The sequence below is a fragment of the Dama dama genome, chromosome 29 (genome assembly GCF_033118175.1).
Source record: "Dama dama isolate Ldn47 chromosome 29, ASM3311817v1, whole genome shotgun sequence".
In the NCBI taxonomy this organism is placed as follows: domain Eukaryota; kingdom Metazoa; phylum Chordata; class Mammalia; order Artiodactyla; family Cervidae; genus Dama; species Dama dama.
Window position 1 is genome coordinate 59,956,090 of NC_083709.1, and position 19,396 is coordinate 59,975,485.

A 19,396-nucleotide genomic window follows, 5' to 3' on the forward strand; every position below is an offset into this window, starting at 1 on the left:
GAGTAGATATACATTCACCATTAAAAATCCTGGAAAAGCCCCAAGCAAGTCGTCTGGCCTCTCTGTTTCTATTTGCCTATTTTAAAAACAGAAATAATGCTATTTTACCAGCTTATAAGGTTATATATCAAAAAATCAATAAATGTAAACATCATCATGAGAAATAAATACTGCCAAATACACTTAAAGCATCTTATTCATTCATTCATTCCTTTAGCAAAGAACTGCTGAGCACCTATTATGAGCCAAGTGCTATACTAGATGCTAACGATTCATGACTGGAATAATGCTAGCCTTGCCGGTTGAAGCTTATAGTTGTTCAGGGGCTACAAATAAGTAAAACATACATTTTCTTTTGTTTTTTGAAAATTTATCTATTTTATTTCTTTTTGGCTGTGCTGGATCTTCGTTGCTGCTCAAACTTTTCTCTAGCTGTGGCAAGCAGGGGCTACTCTCTAGTTGCAGTGCAAGGACTTCTCGTTGCGGAGGCTTCTCCTATTGCAGAGTACCGGCTCGAGGTGCCTGAGCTCCAGCATTTCCAACACGCAGGCTCAGCAGTTGCGGCTCACAGACTCTGGAGTGCGGGGTCACTGGCGGTGGTGCACGAGCTCAGTTGCCCTGAGGCACGTGTGATCTTCCCAGACCAGGATGCGAACTCGCGTCCACTGCATTGGCAGGTGGACTCCTATCCAGTGGGCCACTAGGGAAGTCCCGCATACATTTTGAATATGAGGGGGGTAAGAAATATCACTGAGGAAAAACACAGTACTCTGAATCTAGGCAAGAATTTAGGGGTCATAAACGTTTTCCTAGAGAGAGTTAAGCTAAGCCGAGACTTGAATAATAAGTGACTTAAGGCAAAGGCAAGGTACCAGGAGATCCTGACCCAGGCAGAGCATGCGTACAGGCACTCAGGTGGGAGATTTGGCCAGTGCAAGGGATGGGAAGAAATTAATTAGAACTAACCAATAATAAAATTATCAAAAAACAGAGATGATCATAAGAAACATAGATGACATAGATAAAAGGTCTAAGATATATGTAATACGGTTCCCCTTGGAAAGGAGAGAGAAAAGGGGATGGAGCAATATTTGAAAAGAGTGGCCAATCATTTTTCAAAAGTAATTAAAGAGATTATTCAAATATTCAAAGTAAATTATGAATCCAAAACAGAATAAATACAAAGAAACTACCTCTAGGCATGTGACAGTAAAACTGCTAAAAATCACAGAAGACAAAGTATATATCAGAGAAAAAGAAATATGTTACTGTCAAAGGAACTACAATAAAACTGAGCCCTAATCTCACCTAAAATGATGAAAGTCAAAAGACACTGAAATTACAACTTCAAAGTGCTGATATAAAAGAAAGGCCGATATTGAATTCTTCCCTGATAGCTCAGGTGGTAAAGAATCTGCCTGTAATGCAGGATACTTTGGTTCAATTTCTGGGTCAGGAAGATCCACTGGAGAAGAGATAGGCTACCCACTCCAGTATTCTGGCCTGGAGAATTCCATGGACTCTATAGTCCATGGGGTTGCAAAGAACTGGACATGACTGAGTGACTTTCACATACATACATACTGAAATATAAGAAAAACTGAAGGCAAAATAAAGACATTTTCAGAAATATAAATTGGAAGTATCTGGCACAAGAAGAAGTCACACTCAAAAACAACAGCAAGGAAGAAGTATTGGAGAATATAAATATATGAGTGAGAATAAATCAATGTCCACTGTATAAAACATTTATAATATGGAGTTTAAAATAGATGTGTAATTAAAATACATTTCAACAGTAACAAACTGCAGATTGAACTAAGTAGAGACAAATTTCTCTAAGGTTCTTGGATGATCAGGCAAGTGGTAAAAATATTGATTTATAACATAAATTAATGGTATTTTATAATCTTAATTATAAAATAATTACTAAAATAATTTTCTAAAAAGGAATTCATAACTAATAAGCTAGTGAAGGAAAATGTAACAGTAAAAATCCTTATTTAGTGTAATAATAGTAAAAAAAAGATAGAGAAAAGGGGAAAATCTGAGACAAGTAGAAAACAAATAGCAAAATGACATATTAAGCCCAAACGTAAGAGCAATTACATTAATATAAAGAGACAACGACTGTTCAGTGGGTATAGAGTTTCAGTATTGCAAGACGAACAAGTTCTAGAGCTCTGTTGTACAACAATGTGGGTATACTTTATTGAACTGTACACTTAAAAATGTTTAAGTTGGTAAATTGCTGAGCTACCAGAGAAGCCCAAGAATACTGGAGTGGGAAGCCTATCCCTTCTCCAGCAGAGCTTTCTGACCCAGGAATCTAACTGGGGTCTCCTGAATTGCAGGCAAATTCTTTACCAGCTGAGCTACTTCAATTAAAAGACAAAAATTATCAAACTCTTTTAAAAACTACAATAGCAATATACTTTTTACATGAGCACACCTTAGATATAATGATATTGAAAGACTGAAAGTAAAAGAGTAGAAAAAGATGTAACACTGGTATAATACACTAATATTAGATACTCTAAGACAAGAAGAATTACTTGAGATTAAGACAAATATGTGCTTATTATTAAAGAATCAAACTTCAGGTAGATACATCAATCCTAACTTTACATGAACTAATAACATTACTAATAACATTACCTAATAGCTTCCCAATATGTAAAGCAAAAATTGACAGAACTGAAAGAAGAATGAGATAAATACACAACCTCAGTGGGAAATTTTAGCACACATCTCTCAGCAACTGTAAGAACCAGCAGGAAAAAAATCAGTAAATATATAGATTATTTGAGCAACAAGAGTAACAAAGTTGATCTAACTGACATAAATTTATCATTATCAACAACATCAGACTATACTTTATCTTCTAACACAAATGAGACATTAACCAAAATTGGCCACTTGTTGAGACAAACTTCAACAATTTGTTGAAGAGGATTACAATGTTGAAGAGGATTACAATGAGTTATATTCTATAGCCATCATGAAAATAGTCTAAAAATCGATAATAAAACAAAACTAGAAAATTTCCAAATGTTTGAAACATAAACAATGCACTTCCAAATCATGGTAAAAGGAAAAATCACAACATAAATTAGAATACATTTTAATTGAATGATATGAAAATGCTACATTTAAACTTGTAAGATGCAACTAGAGATGTGCTGAGGAAATTTTATAACCTCAAAAGCATGAGATGTTAAAAAAAAAGACACCGCAACTAAAAAAATGTAGAAGGAAGGATATAATAAAGATAAGAGCAAAACTTAAAAACATGAAAAAGAAACACATATAAGGAAAATAAAACAAAATACTGATTCTTGGAAAAGACTAATATGGTTTTTGAAAATGATTAAAAAACAAAATGATAGCAGGTAGAATTTTCCAACATTAAAAATGAAACAGTGACATACTACAGATTCTAACAACTTTAAAAGATAAGCATAGGGGACTTCCCTAGTGGTCCATGGCTAAGACCCCACACTCCCAATCCACGGGGCCAGGGTTCAACCCCTGGTCAGGGAACTAGGTCCCACATGCCACAACTAAAGATCCTGCATGCACCAACTAAGACCTGGCTCAGCCAAATAAATAAATATTTTTTAAAAGATAAATATAATCTTAATAGATTTTAAATTTTAGAGGAAATGGGCATTTCTGGAAAAACTCAACTTGCCAAACTGATAGGAAAAGAAATTTAAAATTGGGATGGTTTTGCATTTATTTTAAAATGAATCCATAGTTTAATATCCATAGTTCCACACATCTAAGAAAACAATATAGTAATTTTACACAAATTCTCCCAAAGATTAGAAAGAGAAAATACTTCCCATCTTATTTTCTGAATCCAGCATAATCTTTATACCAATACTCAGTAGAGACAGTACAAGAAAGAAGCAGAGGCAGATCTTTCTCATAAGTATAGTTGCAAAAAAATTTTTTAAGCCAGCCCCAAATCAAGATAGCAATATATAATAAGATATTGAATTGTCACCAAATAGGGACTTTTTAGGAATTAAAGGTCAAGTTAACATTCCAAAGTTAACATAATTTAGCGCCCTAGTAGAAGAGAAATATCAAATGGTCACCTCAGTAAAGGTCTAGTTATATATCAACTACTTGATACAATCCAAGATTTAATCATATTAAATCTCAGCCAAGTAGAAATAAAAGACAACTTCCTTAATTTGATGAAGGGTATTTATAAAAACTAAGTAAGGTTATGGCTAATTCACATTGTTGTACGGCAGAAACCAACACAATATTATAAACATTTTAAAAACAAAACAATTTTAAAAGAAAGAGGGAAAAAAACCAAATAAGAAAAACAAACATTATCCTTAACTGTGAATTATGAAAGACTTCCACCTCAAATCAGGAATTAGACAAAGATGCATGCTGTTTCTCCTTAACACTGCAGTGTGAATCCTAACCAGAGAAATAAAACAGTAAAAGAAGTAAAAGTGTAAAAACAAAAAAAGGTGAAAGTGTAAAGAAAGAAAAAGAAGAAATAAAAACTGACTTCTTCATAGACGATATGTGTATCAACTTAAAAATGAAAATGCAAATAAATTAATTATTCAGTAACAAATGAATTAACTAATTAATAATACAAATTAATTTAAGACAGTAAGTAAATTTAGCAAGGCTGCTGCATATAATGTCAGTAATACAAACTCTTGTATTTCTATAAACAATCATGAGCAATTAGAAAATCAAATTTAAATTAAATGGTAATAGCATCAAAATATAAATATTTAGTAATAAATTTCACAAAAATATGCCTGGCTTACAGTCAAACCAAGATTCCAATTTTTTTGGTTTAATGATTTTAATTTTAAAATACACAAAAAGGCAGTATTCAGAAATTAATCTAACAGGTATTGCACTAAACAGAATCCAAAAGAATAATTCAATGAAAAGGAACTTCTGACATTATCATTTTGACTTGACAATGTAAGAAAGAAATGACGTTCTGACGTAAGTAGGAAAAAAATAAGTGAAAAAGATGCTCACCATACTCTGAGTTGTTTTTACTGCAGAAGAAAGGCTATGGACCAACTTTATTCAAGGGACTCATCTATAGCAAATTTTTCTACTTCACTCTAGAGGCCCATTTAGTAACATACTTAAGTTAAATATCAGTAGCAGGATGTAGAGTAGCCAAAAGCACCTCTTAGCAAAATCAAACCTATTTTTGACATAGGAGTTGACTTAACTTCCAGTTAAATCTGCAGAACTAAAAAAAACTCCTTAAATTCATATTCATGTATACAAAAGTGTCCCAGCTCTTCAAAGACCATGAGAAATTACCAAGTAACAAAGAAAGCAATTATAATAAAATAGTAAATATTTCATTCCATTAGAGAAAAAAATCAACCACATATTCTTTGTTCAAAAGAATGGAGAAGTGAAGGACCTCTTCCCAAAAGCAATTGCAGTGCATTAATATTAAACATGAACTAATGAAGTCAGAAGTTGTTTGGGGAAAACATTCACCACAGTCAAGGCATATTCTGCATGATAAATTCTTGGCAGAAAAAAAGGGATTTAAACCTCTTTCCTGTTTCACCTGGGATTGTTTTTTTCATACTGAAACAAAAAAATTAAGGGACAAATAATGGAGAGAGGGAGGGAGGGGGGAGGGAGAAAGAAGGAGAAAAATAATGGAAAATACAACTTGTATTTTTGCCTGCAAAGGGCTAAAAAGGGAGCAAGTTATTCAAGTGCTTAGTAATCTTATAAATTTAAAATGCCTAAATTTAAGAATAAAATTCATCTTTATAAAGCAAGAGAAATAATTAACACTCTAAGGTTGAGGAATTGTTCTGGTTTTGTATCTAGCAGAAAAAATAATTTCTGTCCCCTTCCCCCAACTCAGGCCATCCCTCTTCCAAAGGAAAACAGCCCTGAATTCCTTCTGGACTTTGTAACCATTTTGGGAGATGAATGATTCACTCTTTGGGCAAGAGAGGGAAAAAAACGGTCTGGCTCTGTCCCTTTCCTAAGGTTAGACCTCCTTAAAAGGATCTTTTTGAAGCTGTTAACCCAGGCTACGAAAATAGCAAGCAACAATTCTTTATTAACGTTCAAATGGAACAACCAACAGAAGGAGAGAATTATTTCTTTAAAAGCTAGGGCATATTTTTTCCACTTCCTCAGCTAAGAATAATTGCTGTAATTTGTTTCACTATTCTAGTTGTGGCTCTGTCAAGGCCTTGTACAAAGAAAAGAAACATGAAAGGTCCAGTGAGCTGTGGTTTTGATGGAAACCTGCCTGGTAATCAGTGATTGCAGTCTTATCATTGCCAGCTAGTTTTGGAAAGCGCGTGCACACACACACACACACACACACACAAATACACATGTGGGCACACAAATCCTCAGTGCGATGATTCAGCAATTTAATGGACCTTATATTTGACAACAGCCCTCTAGTAAACATTTCTGCAGAAAACAAATACAGGTTGAGGAGTCTGACAGGTCTATAATTGTTTGCTTTTGGTACAAACTCAGGGCGTAACCAAACACCAACTTTAGGCCACCATGACTGTATGTGACTTTTATAACAGATGGTAACTTGTTTGAAAATAATAATAAGGCTTAGAAGCAAATAGTAGGAGGAAGAAAATAAGAAGAGGAAGAGGAGATGAAAAGTTAGGAGAAAAGAAATAAAACAAAGAACAAGAACCACAACAGCAAAGATATAGCTGGTGAGGGGATGAAGAAGTGAAAAGACAGATTTCCAAAAATCAAGGTCATTTATGATCTCATCTGAATGAGCACATTCTCTTTTCATATAATTTCTTACTCAAACAATTAGAAAGCAGTCTCTATAAATCAATCTACGCCTTTTCAGATGAAACTGATGCTCATGAGCTGCATCCTGAAATTTCTAAGTTTGAGATATGTCCTACTAAAAGACAACAGCAAGATCTAACTATTGTAAGAAGTATTAATTCAAGAAAATGCAAATTATGTCAACCGTCAAATGCCCTAAAGAGCCTGAACACACATTAGCCATGGCTGTGTCACCTGTTGGCATTTATCCATAACTGTCCTGCCAAGGTCCAGATGACAGAGTGACAGGGCAGATGATTAGATAAACACAGCAGGTTATTTCTTCACTGGCAGCTTGATATCTACTTTTAATTGGTATACAAGTGATCTTTTAACAGTATCCATATTAATCAGGTTCTACCCCCATATTTGAATATAATATTATCCCATCATGCAAACATTCTGACACATAGCTAGAGCAGTGAGTATAAGACTAAGACTACAAAAGATTCCAATATGACTAATTTTAAGTATTAATTTCCTATATTTAGAAAAAACACCAGCCTGTATAGAAAAAGAGACTTGGAACAGGAACAATCTAGTCTTTACTAGACTAAAGGTCAAGCTGATTAGAACAAACCCCATATGCTGATTGAGGAGCAGAAAAGTGTATGATACACTGCCCAGTACCTATATAAAACGCTATTACATATGTAAGAGTTGGAGAATGTCTATGATATTATTAGGTGTCCTTTGAATAAGGATGATGCAATGAAAAAACCTTCAGACCTAGATACTCTTTTAATAAGGAAATGGTATATGTGTTTGTTTCACTAATAATATGAATTTCACAGTTAATTATACTTCTATTTATTTCTTGTCTCCAGGAGGCTCATATTCAAACTTTCAAACAGAACATCACTTTTACTCCTCCAAGTTTATTTATTGATATGTTTCCTGACCCTGACTCTTTTATTCTGTTTTATTATATTTACATGCATTTTTGTAAGCCACCTCAAATATTCTATGGAAAAAGAAAGGACACAAAAAATAAATAAATGGATAGACAGATGACTGACCTGTGCAAACAGATACTACATTTAATATAAAAGCAGGGATATAATAAAAATGAAGAGTGTTCACTACATGATCCAATTTATATAATACGCCAAAGAGACAAAAACCAATCTCTAGTGTTATGGGGAACACACTGGGGTGGTAAAATTTAAAGAAAAGCAGGAAGCTGTGTGCTGTAAAGATCAAAATATTGGTTATCTTTACTTAGAGAGAGAGAGAGTTGTGATGGGGAGAGGCACAAGGACGTTATCTTGTTCCACATTTTACCTGATTAATTGTTAAAAAGATGTCTCTTTTGTGATATTTCACTGAGCTGTATATTTAAATTTTTCTATTCATGTTTTGTATTCTTTTCTGTAAATGTATTATATTCCATGAAAGGCTAAAATTAAATATATATATGTATATATATATAAGATACATATATAAAGATGATAATAGAAACAAACAGTTGAAAAATACCAAAACAAAGATTTCTAAAAGCAAAAAAAGGGGGGAGGATATTATTGGAAGGAACAATGTTCAAATTCTGGACATAAAGAATATTGGAGGGATGGGCTGGAATGAAATGGAAATTATTAATACAATATCATAGTACCAACTAAATCAATATAGTCGTAAATCAAAAAGGATATAAAAAACTCTTGCAAAATTCATTTCATGGCAGGATTTATTGAGGGTCTTTTATATGACAGGCACTGTTGCAGGCACAAGAGAAAAGAACAGTGGTTCAGTTCAGTTCAGTTCAGTTGCTCAGTTGTGTCCAACTCTTTGTGACCTCATGAACCACAGCACGCCAGGCCTCCCTGTCCATCACCAACTCCCAGAGTTTACCCAAACTCATGTCCATTGAGTCAGTGATGCCATCTAACCACCTCATCCTCTCTCATCCCCTTCTCCTCCTGCCTTCAATCTTTCCCAACACCAGAGTCTTTTCAAATGACTCAGCTCTTTGCATCAGGTGGCCAAAGTACTGGAGTTTCAGCTTCAGCATCAGTCCTTCCAATGAACACCCAGGACTGATCTCCTCTAGGATGGACTGGTTGGATCTCCTTGCAGTCCAAGGGACTCTCAAGAGCCTTCTCCAACACCACAGTTTAAAAGCATCAATTCTTCTGTGCTCAGCTTTCCTTATAGTCCAACTCTCACATCCATACATGACCACTAGAAAAACCATAGCCTTGACTAGATGGACCTTTGTTGGCAAAGTAATGTCTCTGCTTTTTAATATGCTGTCTAGGTTAGTCATAGCTTTTCTTCCAAGGACCAAGTGTCTTTTAATTTCATGGCTGCAATCACCATCTGCAGTGATTTTGGAGCCTAGAAAAATAAAGTCAGCCACTGTTTCCACTGTCTGCTCATCTATTTGCCATGAAGTGGTGGGACCGGATGCCATGATCTTAGTTTTCTGAATGTTAAGCTTTAAGCCAACTTTTTCACACTCCTCTTTCACTTTCATCAGAGGCTTTAGTTCTTCACTTTCTGCCATTAGGGTGGTGTCATCTGCATATCTGAGGTTACTGATACTCCCGGCAATCTTGATTCCAGCTGTGCTTCCTCCAGCCCAGCGTTTCTCATGATGTACTCTGCATATAAGGTAAATAAGCAAGGTGACAATATACAGCCTTGACGTACTCCTTTTCCTATTTGGAACCAGTCTGTTGGTCCATGTCCAGTTCTAACTGTTACTTCCTGAGCTGCATACAGATTTCTCAAGAGGCAGGTCAGGTGGTCTAGTATCCCCATCTCTTTCAGAATTTTCCACAGTTTATTGTGATCCACACAGTCAAAGCCTTTGGCATAGTCAATAAAGCAGAAATAGATGTTTTTCTGGAACTCTCTTGCTGTTCTGATAATCCAGCGAATGTTGGCAATTTGATCTGTGGTTCCCCTGCCCTTTCTAAAACCAGCTTGAACATCTGGAAGTTCACAGTTAATGTACTGTTGAAGCTGGGCTTGGAGAATTTTGAGCATTACTTTACTAGCATGCAAGATGAGTGCAATTGTGCGGTAGTTTGAGCATTCTTTGGCATTGCCTTTCTTTGGGATTGGAATGAAAACTGACCTTTTCCAGTCCTGTGGCTGCTGCTGAGTTTTCCAAATTTGCTGGCATACTGAGTGCAGCACTTTCACAGCATCATCTTTTAGGATTTGAAATAGCTCCACTAGAATTCCATCACCTCCACTAGTTTTGTTCATAGTGATGCTTCCTAAGGCCCATTTGACTTCACATTCCAGGATGTCAGGCTCTAGGTGAGTGATCATGCCATCGTGATTATCTGGGTTGTTTAGATCTTTTTTGGATAGTTCTTATGTGTATTCTTGCCAACTCTTCTTAGTATCTTATGCTTCTGTTAGGTCCATACTATTTCTGTCCTTTATTGAGCCCATCTTTGCATGAAATGTTACCTTGGTATCTCTAACTTTCTTGAAGAGATCTCTAGTCTTTCCTGTTCTATTGTTTTTCTCTATTTCTTTGCACTGATCACTGAGGAAGGCTTTCTTCTTTCCTTGCTATTCTTTGAAACTCTGCATTCAAATAGGAATATCTTTCCTTTTCTTCATTGCTTTTCGCTTCCCTTCTTTTCACAGCTATTTGTAAGGCCTCCTCAGACAGCCATTTTGCTTTTTTGCATTTCTTTTTCTTGGGGATGGTCTTGATCCCTGTCTCCTGTACAATGTCACGAACCTCCATTCATAGTTCATCAGCCACTCTATCAGATCTAGTCCCTTAAATCTATTTCTCACTTCCACTGTATAATCATAAGGGATTTGATTTAGGTCATACCTGAATGGTCTAGTGGTTTTCCCTACTTTCTTCAATTTAAGTCTGAATTTGGCAATAAGGATTTCATGATCTGAGCCACAGTCAACTCCCATTCTTGTTTTTGTTGACTGTTTAGAGCTTCTCCATCTTTGGCTGCAAAGAATATAATCAATATGATTTCGGTGTTGACAATCTGGTGATGTCCATGTGTAGAGTCTTCTCTTGTGTTGTCGGAAGAGAGTGTTTGCTATGACCAGTGAGTTCTCTTGGCAAAACTCTATTAGCCTTTGCCCTGCTTCATTCTGTAGTCCAAGGCCTAATTTGCCTGTTACTCAAGGTATTTCTTGACTTCCTACTTTTGCATTCCAGTCCCCTATAATGAAAAGGACATCTTTTTTGGGTGTTAGTTGTAAAAGGTCTTGTAGGTCTTCATAGAACCGTTCAACTTCAGCTTCTTCAGCATTACTGGTTGGGGCATAGACTTGGATTACCGTCATATTGAATGGTTTGCCTTGGACATGAACAGAGATCATTCTGTCGTTTTTGAGATTGCATCCAAGTACTGCATTTTGGACTCTTTTGTTGACTATGATGGCTACTCCATTTCTTCTACAGTGGAGCAATGAACAAAACGTGTATGGTCTCTTATCTCATGAAGCTTATATTCTGCAATAAATGACCAAGAGGGAGAAGGAGATACAGTGATAAAGCTAAGTAGATGGGTAGAAAAAAGCATTTCAGAAGGAAGGTACAGTTTATGTAAATCCTCAAGAGTGGAAGAGTTCGGCATATTCGAAAGGATGAAAGGCCTCTATTCCTAGAACACACAATGGGAAAACGGGAAAAGAGCATGAGATGATGTTGGAATTGGCAGGGGCAAGATTATGTTGTGGATTGTAAGGGTGGAATGCTTGGATTTTGAGTATGATGGATTTTATGCAGGGGATTGACTTGACTGGTTTAAACTTTTATGATCACTTTGTAAGCAATAGATTTTATGAAGAAAATAGGGCAACAGTCAGGCAGCTATGGCATTAGTCAAAGAGAGTAACTTGGATTGAAATACTAGTAGTTATCATGAGAAAAGTGGATGGATGCAGGTTAGGTTTTAGATGTAGAGTCAGCAGGACTTGTTGATGCATCAGTGAGGGAGGAAAGGTAAAAGAATTAAGAATCACTTTTAGCTTGAATGGCTTGAACAATTGGGTGGCTGTCAGTACCTTTTACTACTATTAGCGAACTGGGATAAAAGTAGGTTTGGAGGTACAGGGAACCAAAGGGTTCCATGATAGCCCTGTTGAAGTAGTGGTGCTAATTAGACATGCACGTGAAGATGTCAAATGGGCAAATTCTAAAGAAAGGTTATGGTTAGAGATACAGGAGTCACAGCCTGTGTGTTACATTTAAGATTTTGGAACTATGATTCATGTCAATGTATGACAAAACCCACTGAAATGTTGTGAAGTGATTGGCCTCCAACTAATAAAAAAAAAAAGATTAAAAAAAAAAAAAGAGTCTGTCTGCGGTGCGGGAGACACAGGTTTGATCCCTGGGTGGGAGGGATCCCCTGGAGGGGGGAATGGCGACCCACTCCAGTATTCTTTCCTGGAAAAATCCCATGGATAAAGAGGGTGAAGTCGCTCGGTTGTGTCCGACTCTTTGTGACCCCATGGACTGTAGCCTGCCAGCTTCATCCATCCATGGGATTTTCCGGGCAGGAGTGGTGGAGTGGGTTGCCATTTCCTTCTCCGGGGGGTCTTCCCAGCCCAGGGATCGGGCCCAGGTCTCTTGCATTGCAGGCCGACTCTTTACCAAAAAAAAAAAAAAAAAAAGATTTTGGAACTAAATGAGGCCATCCAAGTACTGTACAGACAAAAAATGCCCCCAGGACAAAGCTCTAGGGTACTGCAATATTTAGAAGCTGAGCAGAAGAGAAGGTACCAACAAGCAATACTAAAAAAGAATAGGCCCAACCTTTTTGCACATTAAGGAACAAACTGAAAATTACAGGTATTTTTATTCAGTGTACCAGGCTAAAAGGCATACTAACGGTCCTCTCCAAGGACTGAGGGGATCAATATCTTGGCTCAAGAAATCCATTTACAGCACATCAGCCTCAGCATGATGGATTTTAGGGTGTGACCACGGGAATGAAAGGCAAAGAACAGTTAGACTGACAAAGTACTTAGTTTGGAGTATATTCAGGTTTTTTGGCACAAAGTTTATAATAACATATCTTCCATAGAGGTCCAATTATGATGCTTTCAAGGACTATTTCAAGTCTTGACTAATTTTTTTTTTTGCCTCATGATTACTTTAAGAATTTGCAAAAGTATTTCGGTTACTCGGCACTTTCCTCATGAAAACAGTAGAAAAGAACCTCTAATATTATACAAACATGCTGTCCCTAAGAAGGCATGGATGACATACAAGTCTCCAAACCAGCGATGTATTTGCTTCAATGTATAGCAAGTCAAATCTTGACTAAATATTTAACTTCATATCATCTGGAAACAGACACTTCTCAAAACTCTTTATGGCAAAGGTGTGTGTAGAAATTTGCATCCCTTCAAGACCTAGAAGAATGCATAATACATGGTCTAGAAATGTGTGTCAAATTACTGATCATTTTGAGCACCCCAAAATGCAAAATAAATCATAGCTGTTTCTATAGAAAACCCTTCAGAAAGAATGACATTGTGAAAATAATGAATCCTAAAATTATGTATAGGCATATAAAAAAAACTTCCCTTTAAAACACTCCTTTAGGTTTGGTGTTAATACATGATTAGAAAGCCATAAAATCTAATTTTCAGTTTAGTGAGTACAGCAAAATTCAACTTGATTCCTTTCTGATATTTATTAAAGTCGGGAGCTTTTAAAAAGTGGTCATTGCTCTTCTTGCTCTAAACACTTAAGTTACCTTTTTAAAGCCAAACACCTGGGATCATCATTCTTCAGTTCATCTTGGCCAAACTGTTCCAAAATGCTCCATCTCCCCTCCACATAATGTACACATGCATATGCACGTGTCACACTTCGGTCAAAGATCTCCAGAGCTCTCTTTCTACTATGTTAAACCACCCATGTCTTCTACCGCCAGGCTTCAGCAACCTTGGCTTTCTCATGACAGTGTCTGTGTGGGCAGTCTTCACAGGTAAAGGGACTGTGCCTGTCCAAATTCCAATTTCCAAGCAACAAGGAAGTGACAGTCTTATTTTGCCAGCTTCCCAAGGCCACTTCAAACCCAAAGTTATGAAAAAAATCTCTGATGATGAAAAAAAAAACAAGGTCCTTTACCATAGTTCTAATTCTTGGCAACTCTGGAAACTAAAACTAAGGTAACTAACAAGAGGGTCTAAAGTGTAATATCCATCAAAGGGTTGGTTCCTCATGTCCATCTGGACATGTCACGTCCAATTCTTGGCAACCCCACAGACTGTAGCCCACCACACTCCTCTGTCTGTGGAATTCTCTAGGCAAGAATACTAAAGTGGGTAGCTATTCCCTTCTTCAGGGGATCTTCCTGGCCCAAAGATTGAACCTGTATCTCCTGCATTGCAGGCAGATTCTTTACCATCTGAGCCACAATATTCTAATTCCCTAAATCTGAATGTCACCATTATTATCACCGTCATCATTGTCATCATCAGCAACAAAATCATATCTTTGTTCCAAGTACTCCAGCTTGATATTACCTTATTACTTATGGAAAATCATGCTGGACTGTTCATTGACTACATTTTCTCCTACTAAATGACACATGTATCTTTTTGAACAATAAACCAAACTTCTTAGTTTCAGAATAATTAAACAACATATTCTCTAGTGTTTGCCTGCACCACATATTTGCACTGTCAAACAACTTCCCTTTTGGCCGAGATCACCAACTGCCTTTATTACCCTTCTGTTCCGTCAGAGAAAAATGGTTGTGGTTACTTAGTTTAGGCACAGTTTCCCAGAGAGCAATTTTACAGATGTCCATAGCCAGAAAAGTATTTAAAACAGGTTGACTGGGGCCATTGGTTCTAAGACATTTATAGGAACTATAGAAGTCCTGGACCCTTTTCCCTCCAAATTCTGGTAAGAGGCAGAGAAAGCTAAAGAAAAAGGAAAAAAAAAAAAAAGCCTTAAAGGAGTTGTCACCATATGGGCTTCTCTTTCCTTTTTTAATTCTTTCAGCCGGTTAATCACTGTTTTTCACTTCCCTGTGTCAAATACTCCTGAGAAAAACTTGGTCTATCATGTTCAAGATGGATTGTTGAAAGGAGGAAAAACAGCTTTATATAAAACCCAAAACTGTCCTACATGAGACAATATGGAATTTTTGTGGTAATTTTGTGGCACCAAAGTCAGTAGACAATTTCCAGCTTAGAAACCACCGTTTAGCAGTGATAGACCCCGCTGAGGAAGATGAAAAAGAGATGAGGAGGGTAACTGATGACAGTGCGCTGAGAACACAGTGCTTAAAGCTAACTGGGTGAAGATGGAAACACGACGTGATGGGGAGAGAAGGAGGTGGCAGTTTAACCATAAAAGTCCTGCACAGTATCATCAAAAGGGAGGCAGCTGGCTGTGCCATCCAAGTAGTATTATATAAACGAGCATGGATCAGTACCAGGAGACATTTCAATGAGGAATGTGGAATTCTGGCCCCTATCCATGCTGTTGTGGAGTGGGAACATTTAATATTCCTGTCTGGTGAAACAGCAAAGATCCTTCATGCCTATTTCTAAATGCACATTTTGAATATTCAATATAATGCTACTCTTTAACAAACTCTTTACTCCCTGCCTCTCTGCTGAAGCTTCCCGTGGTCTTGAAAGGGACTGTTAACCCAAGAATGGATCACACTCTTTGTGCATGAGTGAGTCTAGAGACACTCCATTAAGCCTTCCAGTATTTAATGGAAAGAGTCATCTCTCACCTCTGAGCAGATGAGCCAGCTGCTCGGTGATGACCTCGGGAGCCTCCTGGAGGATCTCTTTCACCACCAGAGACGACGAAGGCTCTCGGAACTCAAAGCCGGAGTCGCCCTGCTCCACTGGATTAATGACCTTGACAACTGCTGATTCTAAAGTTTTGTCCTCACTGGAAAGCAAATGGAGGAGAGGAAAAGAAAGAGGGCATATTTTCTTACTTTCTGGAATTATTTAATCTCTTGTTTCCACACAAATGACTTCCTCTTAATAACCAAAAATAAGTTCACATGACTTATTCTTAATGTGTTTTCACATTTCATTTTAATTAATTACATCCCCAAGAGTCTTTGAAGACCTTCACACCTTAGCACTTCCATCTCTAGTTTAGCTGTTGGAAAATAATAATAACAACAATAATAATCATTGCTAAAGCTAACATTTATTGAATTTCCACTACAGGCTGGACACTGTAATAAATATTTTCTCAGTATTATTACATTTTATAATATAAACTGACTCTACTCAATGGGTTCTATTAAAATTCTTATTTTTACAGGTGGGAAAAAAAAGCATGAAAAGGTTAAGAAATGTGACCATTACAAACACAGGGAATATGGCCAATACTTCGTAAAAATTGTAAATGGAGTGTAACCTTTAAATATTGTGTAAAAATAAAATTAAATAACAGTGACCAAGGCCACACAGCCAGTAAGGCTGCTGCTGCTGCCATTGCTGTTTAGTCCCTAAGTCATGTCTGGGGCTTTGCAACCCTATGGACTATAGCCAGCCAGGCTCTTCTGTCCATGGTATCTTTCAGGCAAGAACTGGAGGGGGTTGCCATTTCCTTCTCCAGGGGATCTTCCCAACCCAGGGATCAAACCCACATCTCCTGCTTGGCGTGTAGATTCTTTACCACTGAGCCACCTGGGAAGCCCTAGTAAGTAGACTACTTATATTTAAACTCTTAACTATCTGGATCCAAAACTTACACATTCAGTTATGTTGCTGGAAAAAAAATACTTCTAGCTTATTTATTTCTGCATCATTCTTTTTATATGAGATATAGTTGGCTTTTATCAAAGGCAGGAAGGAAGAGGTGGAAAAAACTGACTGGATTCTGTCTGCCAAAACTCAAAGAACGGCAATGAAGGAAATGAAAATAGCAGTTTATTTTTGAAAAACATTCTATTTTGTAAACAATCCCAAAGCAAGGCTTCACAACTTCAGTCTCAAAATCAGAATAAATGTTTCCATTTTAATAGGTAACAAAACTCTTCCTAAAATCTTAACTGACACAAATTTCACAGTTCCCTTCTTCGGCATCTTGCATTGCTTCTTTCCATATCTCCTTGTGTTATAGTTAGTTTGAAAAAGCTAACACACAAATTTAGTCAAGCACATGATCAACCTGAACAATGATAATGGAATTCAGTCAAATAACCTATGAATAACTCTCAGCCAGTTAACAACTAATTAATAAGTGTTATTCAAAAGAATTTTGAGTGTTTTGAGTATCATGGGGATAAAAACAACCCTAAAGAGGCAGATCATTTTCCAAACTCTTTATAACTGAATGAACTTCACAACTGACAATACAATGTATTCATAACTATATATGCTTCCTTAAGAAAGGTAGATAAAAAATCAGATGCTTTTACATTTTATTTCATGTATACTAAGGTAAATGTCCATGGGTGAATGCCATATCAATGATTAGAAAATGGGCAAAATTTGCAAAAAACTATCACCTCAGACGGCTGAGATGTTTAACTGGGGACTCTTCACTCACTAGCTACAGAGAGCTTATCAAATGAGACTCTTTGTGATGGGTTGTAAGAACTGTGAAGGCAGGAAATTTGTCTTACTCCTCTTTATGTATAATATCTGTAGATTCATGCACCAGTTAGCAACTCCTAAGTACTTACTGAAGGAAACAGAAGATCTGTGTTCTCATCCAAACCGTTCTATTAACTGCATGTTGTACTTTGGGCAAGTCATTTGTGAAAGGGTTTTGGGTTTCTTGTCCATAAAATAAGGAGTTCAAATTACATGAAGTTTATAGAATCCATCCTGCTTTTATAGTAAATGCTATGACTAAAGGAGCCAATGACTGAATGGCTTTCCTAGCCCATGTACATAATTTTCCATTTCACTACCAAGATTTCTTTCTTAAGAATTTTTCAGTTTTATTTAGTGTTAATTTCAATCTTCATTATACATTTTCAGCATCAGTATAAAGGTGCATTATTATATAGAAAGTGTTTGAAATTATTTAAAATTAAAATTTGGGCCTATTTTATAAGTATTTTCCACTCAAAGATGTCATATCTGAAATGTCAAAGTAAAAACAGAGGCTTGGCATAGCCCAAATTTTGCTGTAGGAGAAAAAACACATTCCCTTTCTTCGAAATGTCCTCTGCCTTTAATACATCTTCCCAAACCACAAAAAAAACCTGAACAAGGTAATACTTGGCCCAGAAAAATCTTTTTTAAAATATCAAACCTCCCTCCAGAGCCTTACCTTGCCAGTACGTTGCTGCCAACAAGTGTTAGAGATAACTTCCCCTCATCATTTAGCTGATGCAGATTGATTTCATCTCGGAATATGTGGAATGACTCAGAAATGTTGAGCTCTTCTAAAATAAACCTTGTTTCAGTGAAGTAACTGAATTCAGTCCTTGGTATGTTCAGCACCGGCAAACAGAGAACCCCCGGAGGGCTGACCTACCAAGAAAAAAGTTGACGAGTCACTGACAGCAGCAGGAGGATAAAACACAGCTACATTTTCTCAAGCCAGAGGATAACTGGAAAGAGAATCAAGGTCCTTTGGTCTCGCTAAACCACTTTACATTCATTACCGGTTTTTCCTGAACCCAATGAGCAGAGCATTTTCCATGGATTAAGTGGCCCCTAATTTTTGTTAATCTCTTTTGATTCCATATGAAACTTCTCTTGCCTTTCTTGAAAATTTTTATGTCTCATTTCACCCTCTCCACAATTTTAAAATACACACATTCTCTTCTTCATAGGAAACACATCTACCCATCTTTATGGAATCAGCAAAAAATTAGAATGATGACCGCAGGGCAGGGGAAAACTGTGTGTTGTGCGCATGTGTGCGCTCTATTATGTCCGACTCTTTGTGACCCTATGGACTATATAGCCTGCCAGGCTCTCCTGTCCATGGAAATTTCTAGGCAAGAATACTAGAGTGGGTTGCCATTTCCTTCTCCAGGGGAGCTTCCTAACCCAGGGATCAAATTGGTGTCTCTTGTGTCATCTTCTTTGGCAGGAGGCTTCTTTACCAGCTGAGCCAATAGGGAAGTTCCAGGTAAAAACCTCACTGACACAGAAAGACCCGGATGTCACATCTATATGGGATGCCTCCCACTCAACTCCAGTCAACTGATTCCATGCAAAAAATTCCCAGTCCAGGATAGGCAAATCCTTTACTTAAGAGAAGCTAGAAATCTAGATTTGGGGGTGTCATCTGTAATGTTTAATTGCCACAATGTCACAATAAACCTTTTAACTAAAAATACAGTATAGGTTACTGAAAACAGATTTGGCTCACAGACTACCAGACTGTGATTTCTGTTAATGTTTTATATCTTTTAAAAAAACATTATGTTAACAAACCTCTTTTAAAAAAAACTGTAACGATGGGGGAAACTGGAGATGGGTAGATGTTAGAGAATTTCACATTCACAATAATAAACTTATTTTTCCATGAGAATTTTAAAAATGAAGGTGCTTTTAAAAATTACAATAATGCTATAGCAATAAGCTCTAAATATCACCGAGAGAATGTGGGGTTTGGAAAGACTGGACT

The 19,396-nt window shown here is 36.8% G+C and overlaps 1 protein-coding gene across 4 annotated transcripts in view; it reads right to left on the reverse strand.

Annotated features, from left to right (window-relative positions):
* PRUNE2 (prune homolog 2 with BCH domain) overlaps nt 1–19,396 on the reverse strand; it is a 278,419-nt gene that overhangs the window by 206,742 nt on the left and 52,281 nt on the right. For all 4 annotated transcript variants that reach the window (XM_061132725.1, XM_061132724.1, XM_061132722.1 and 1 more), the window contains exons 3-4: nt 18,086–18,288; nt 15,570–15,733 (exon numbers count right to left, since the gene is read on the reverse strand). In XM_061132725.1, coding sequence (XP_060988708.1) covers nt 15,570–15,733; nt 18,086–18,288 — 367 coding nt within the window. The remainder of the gene's footprint in view (nt 1–15,569; nt 15,734–18,085; nt 18,289–19,396) is intronic.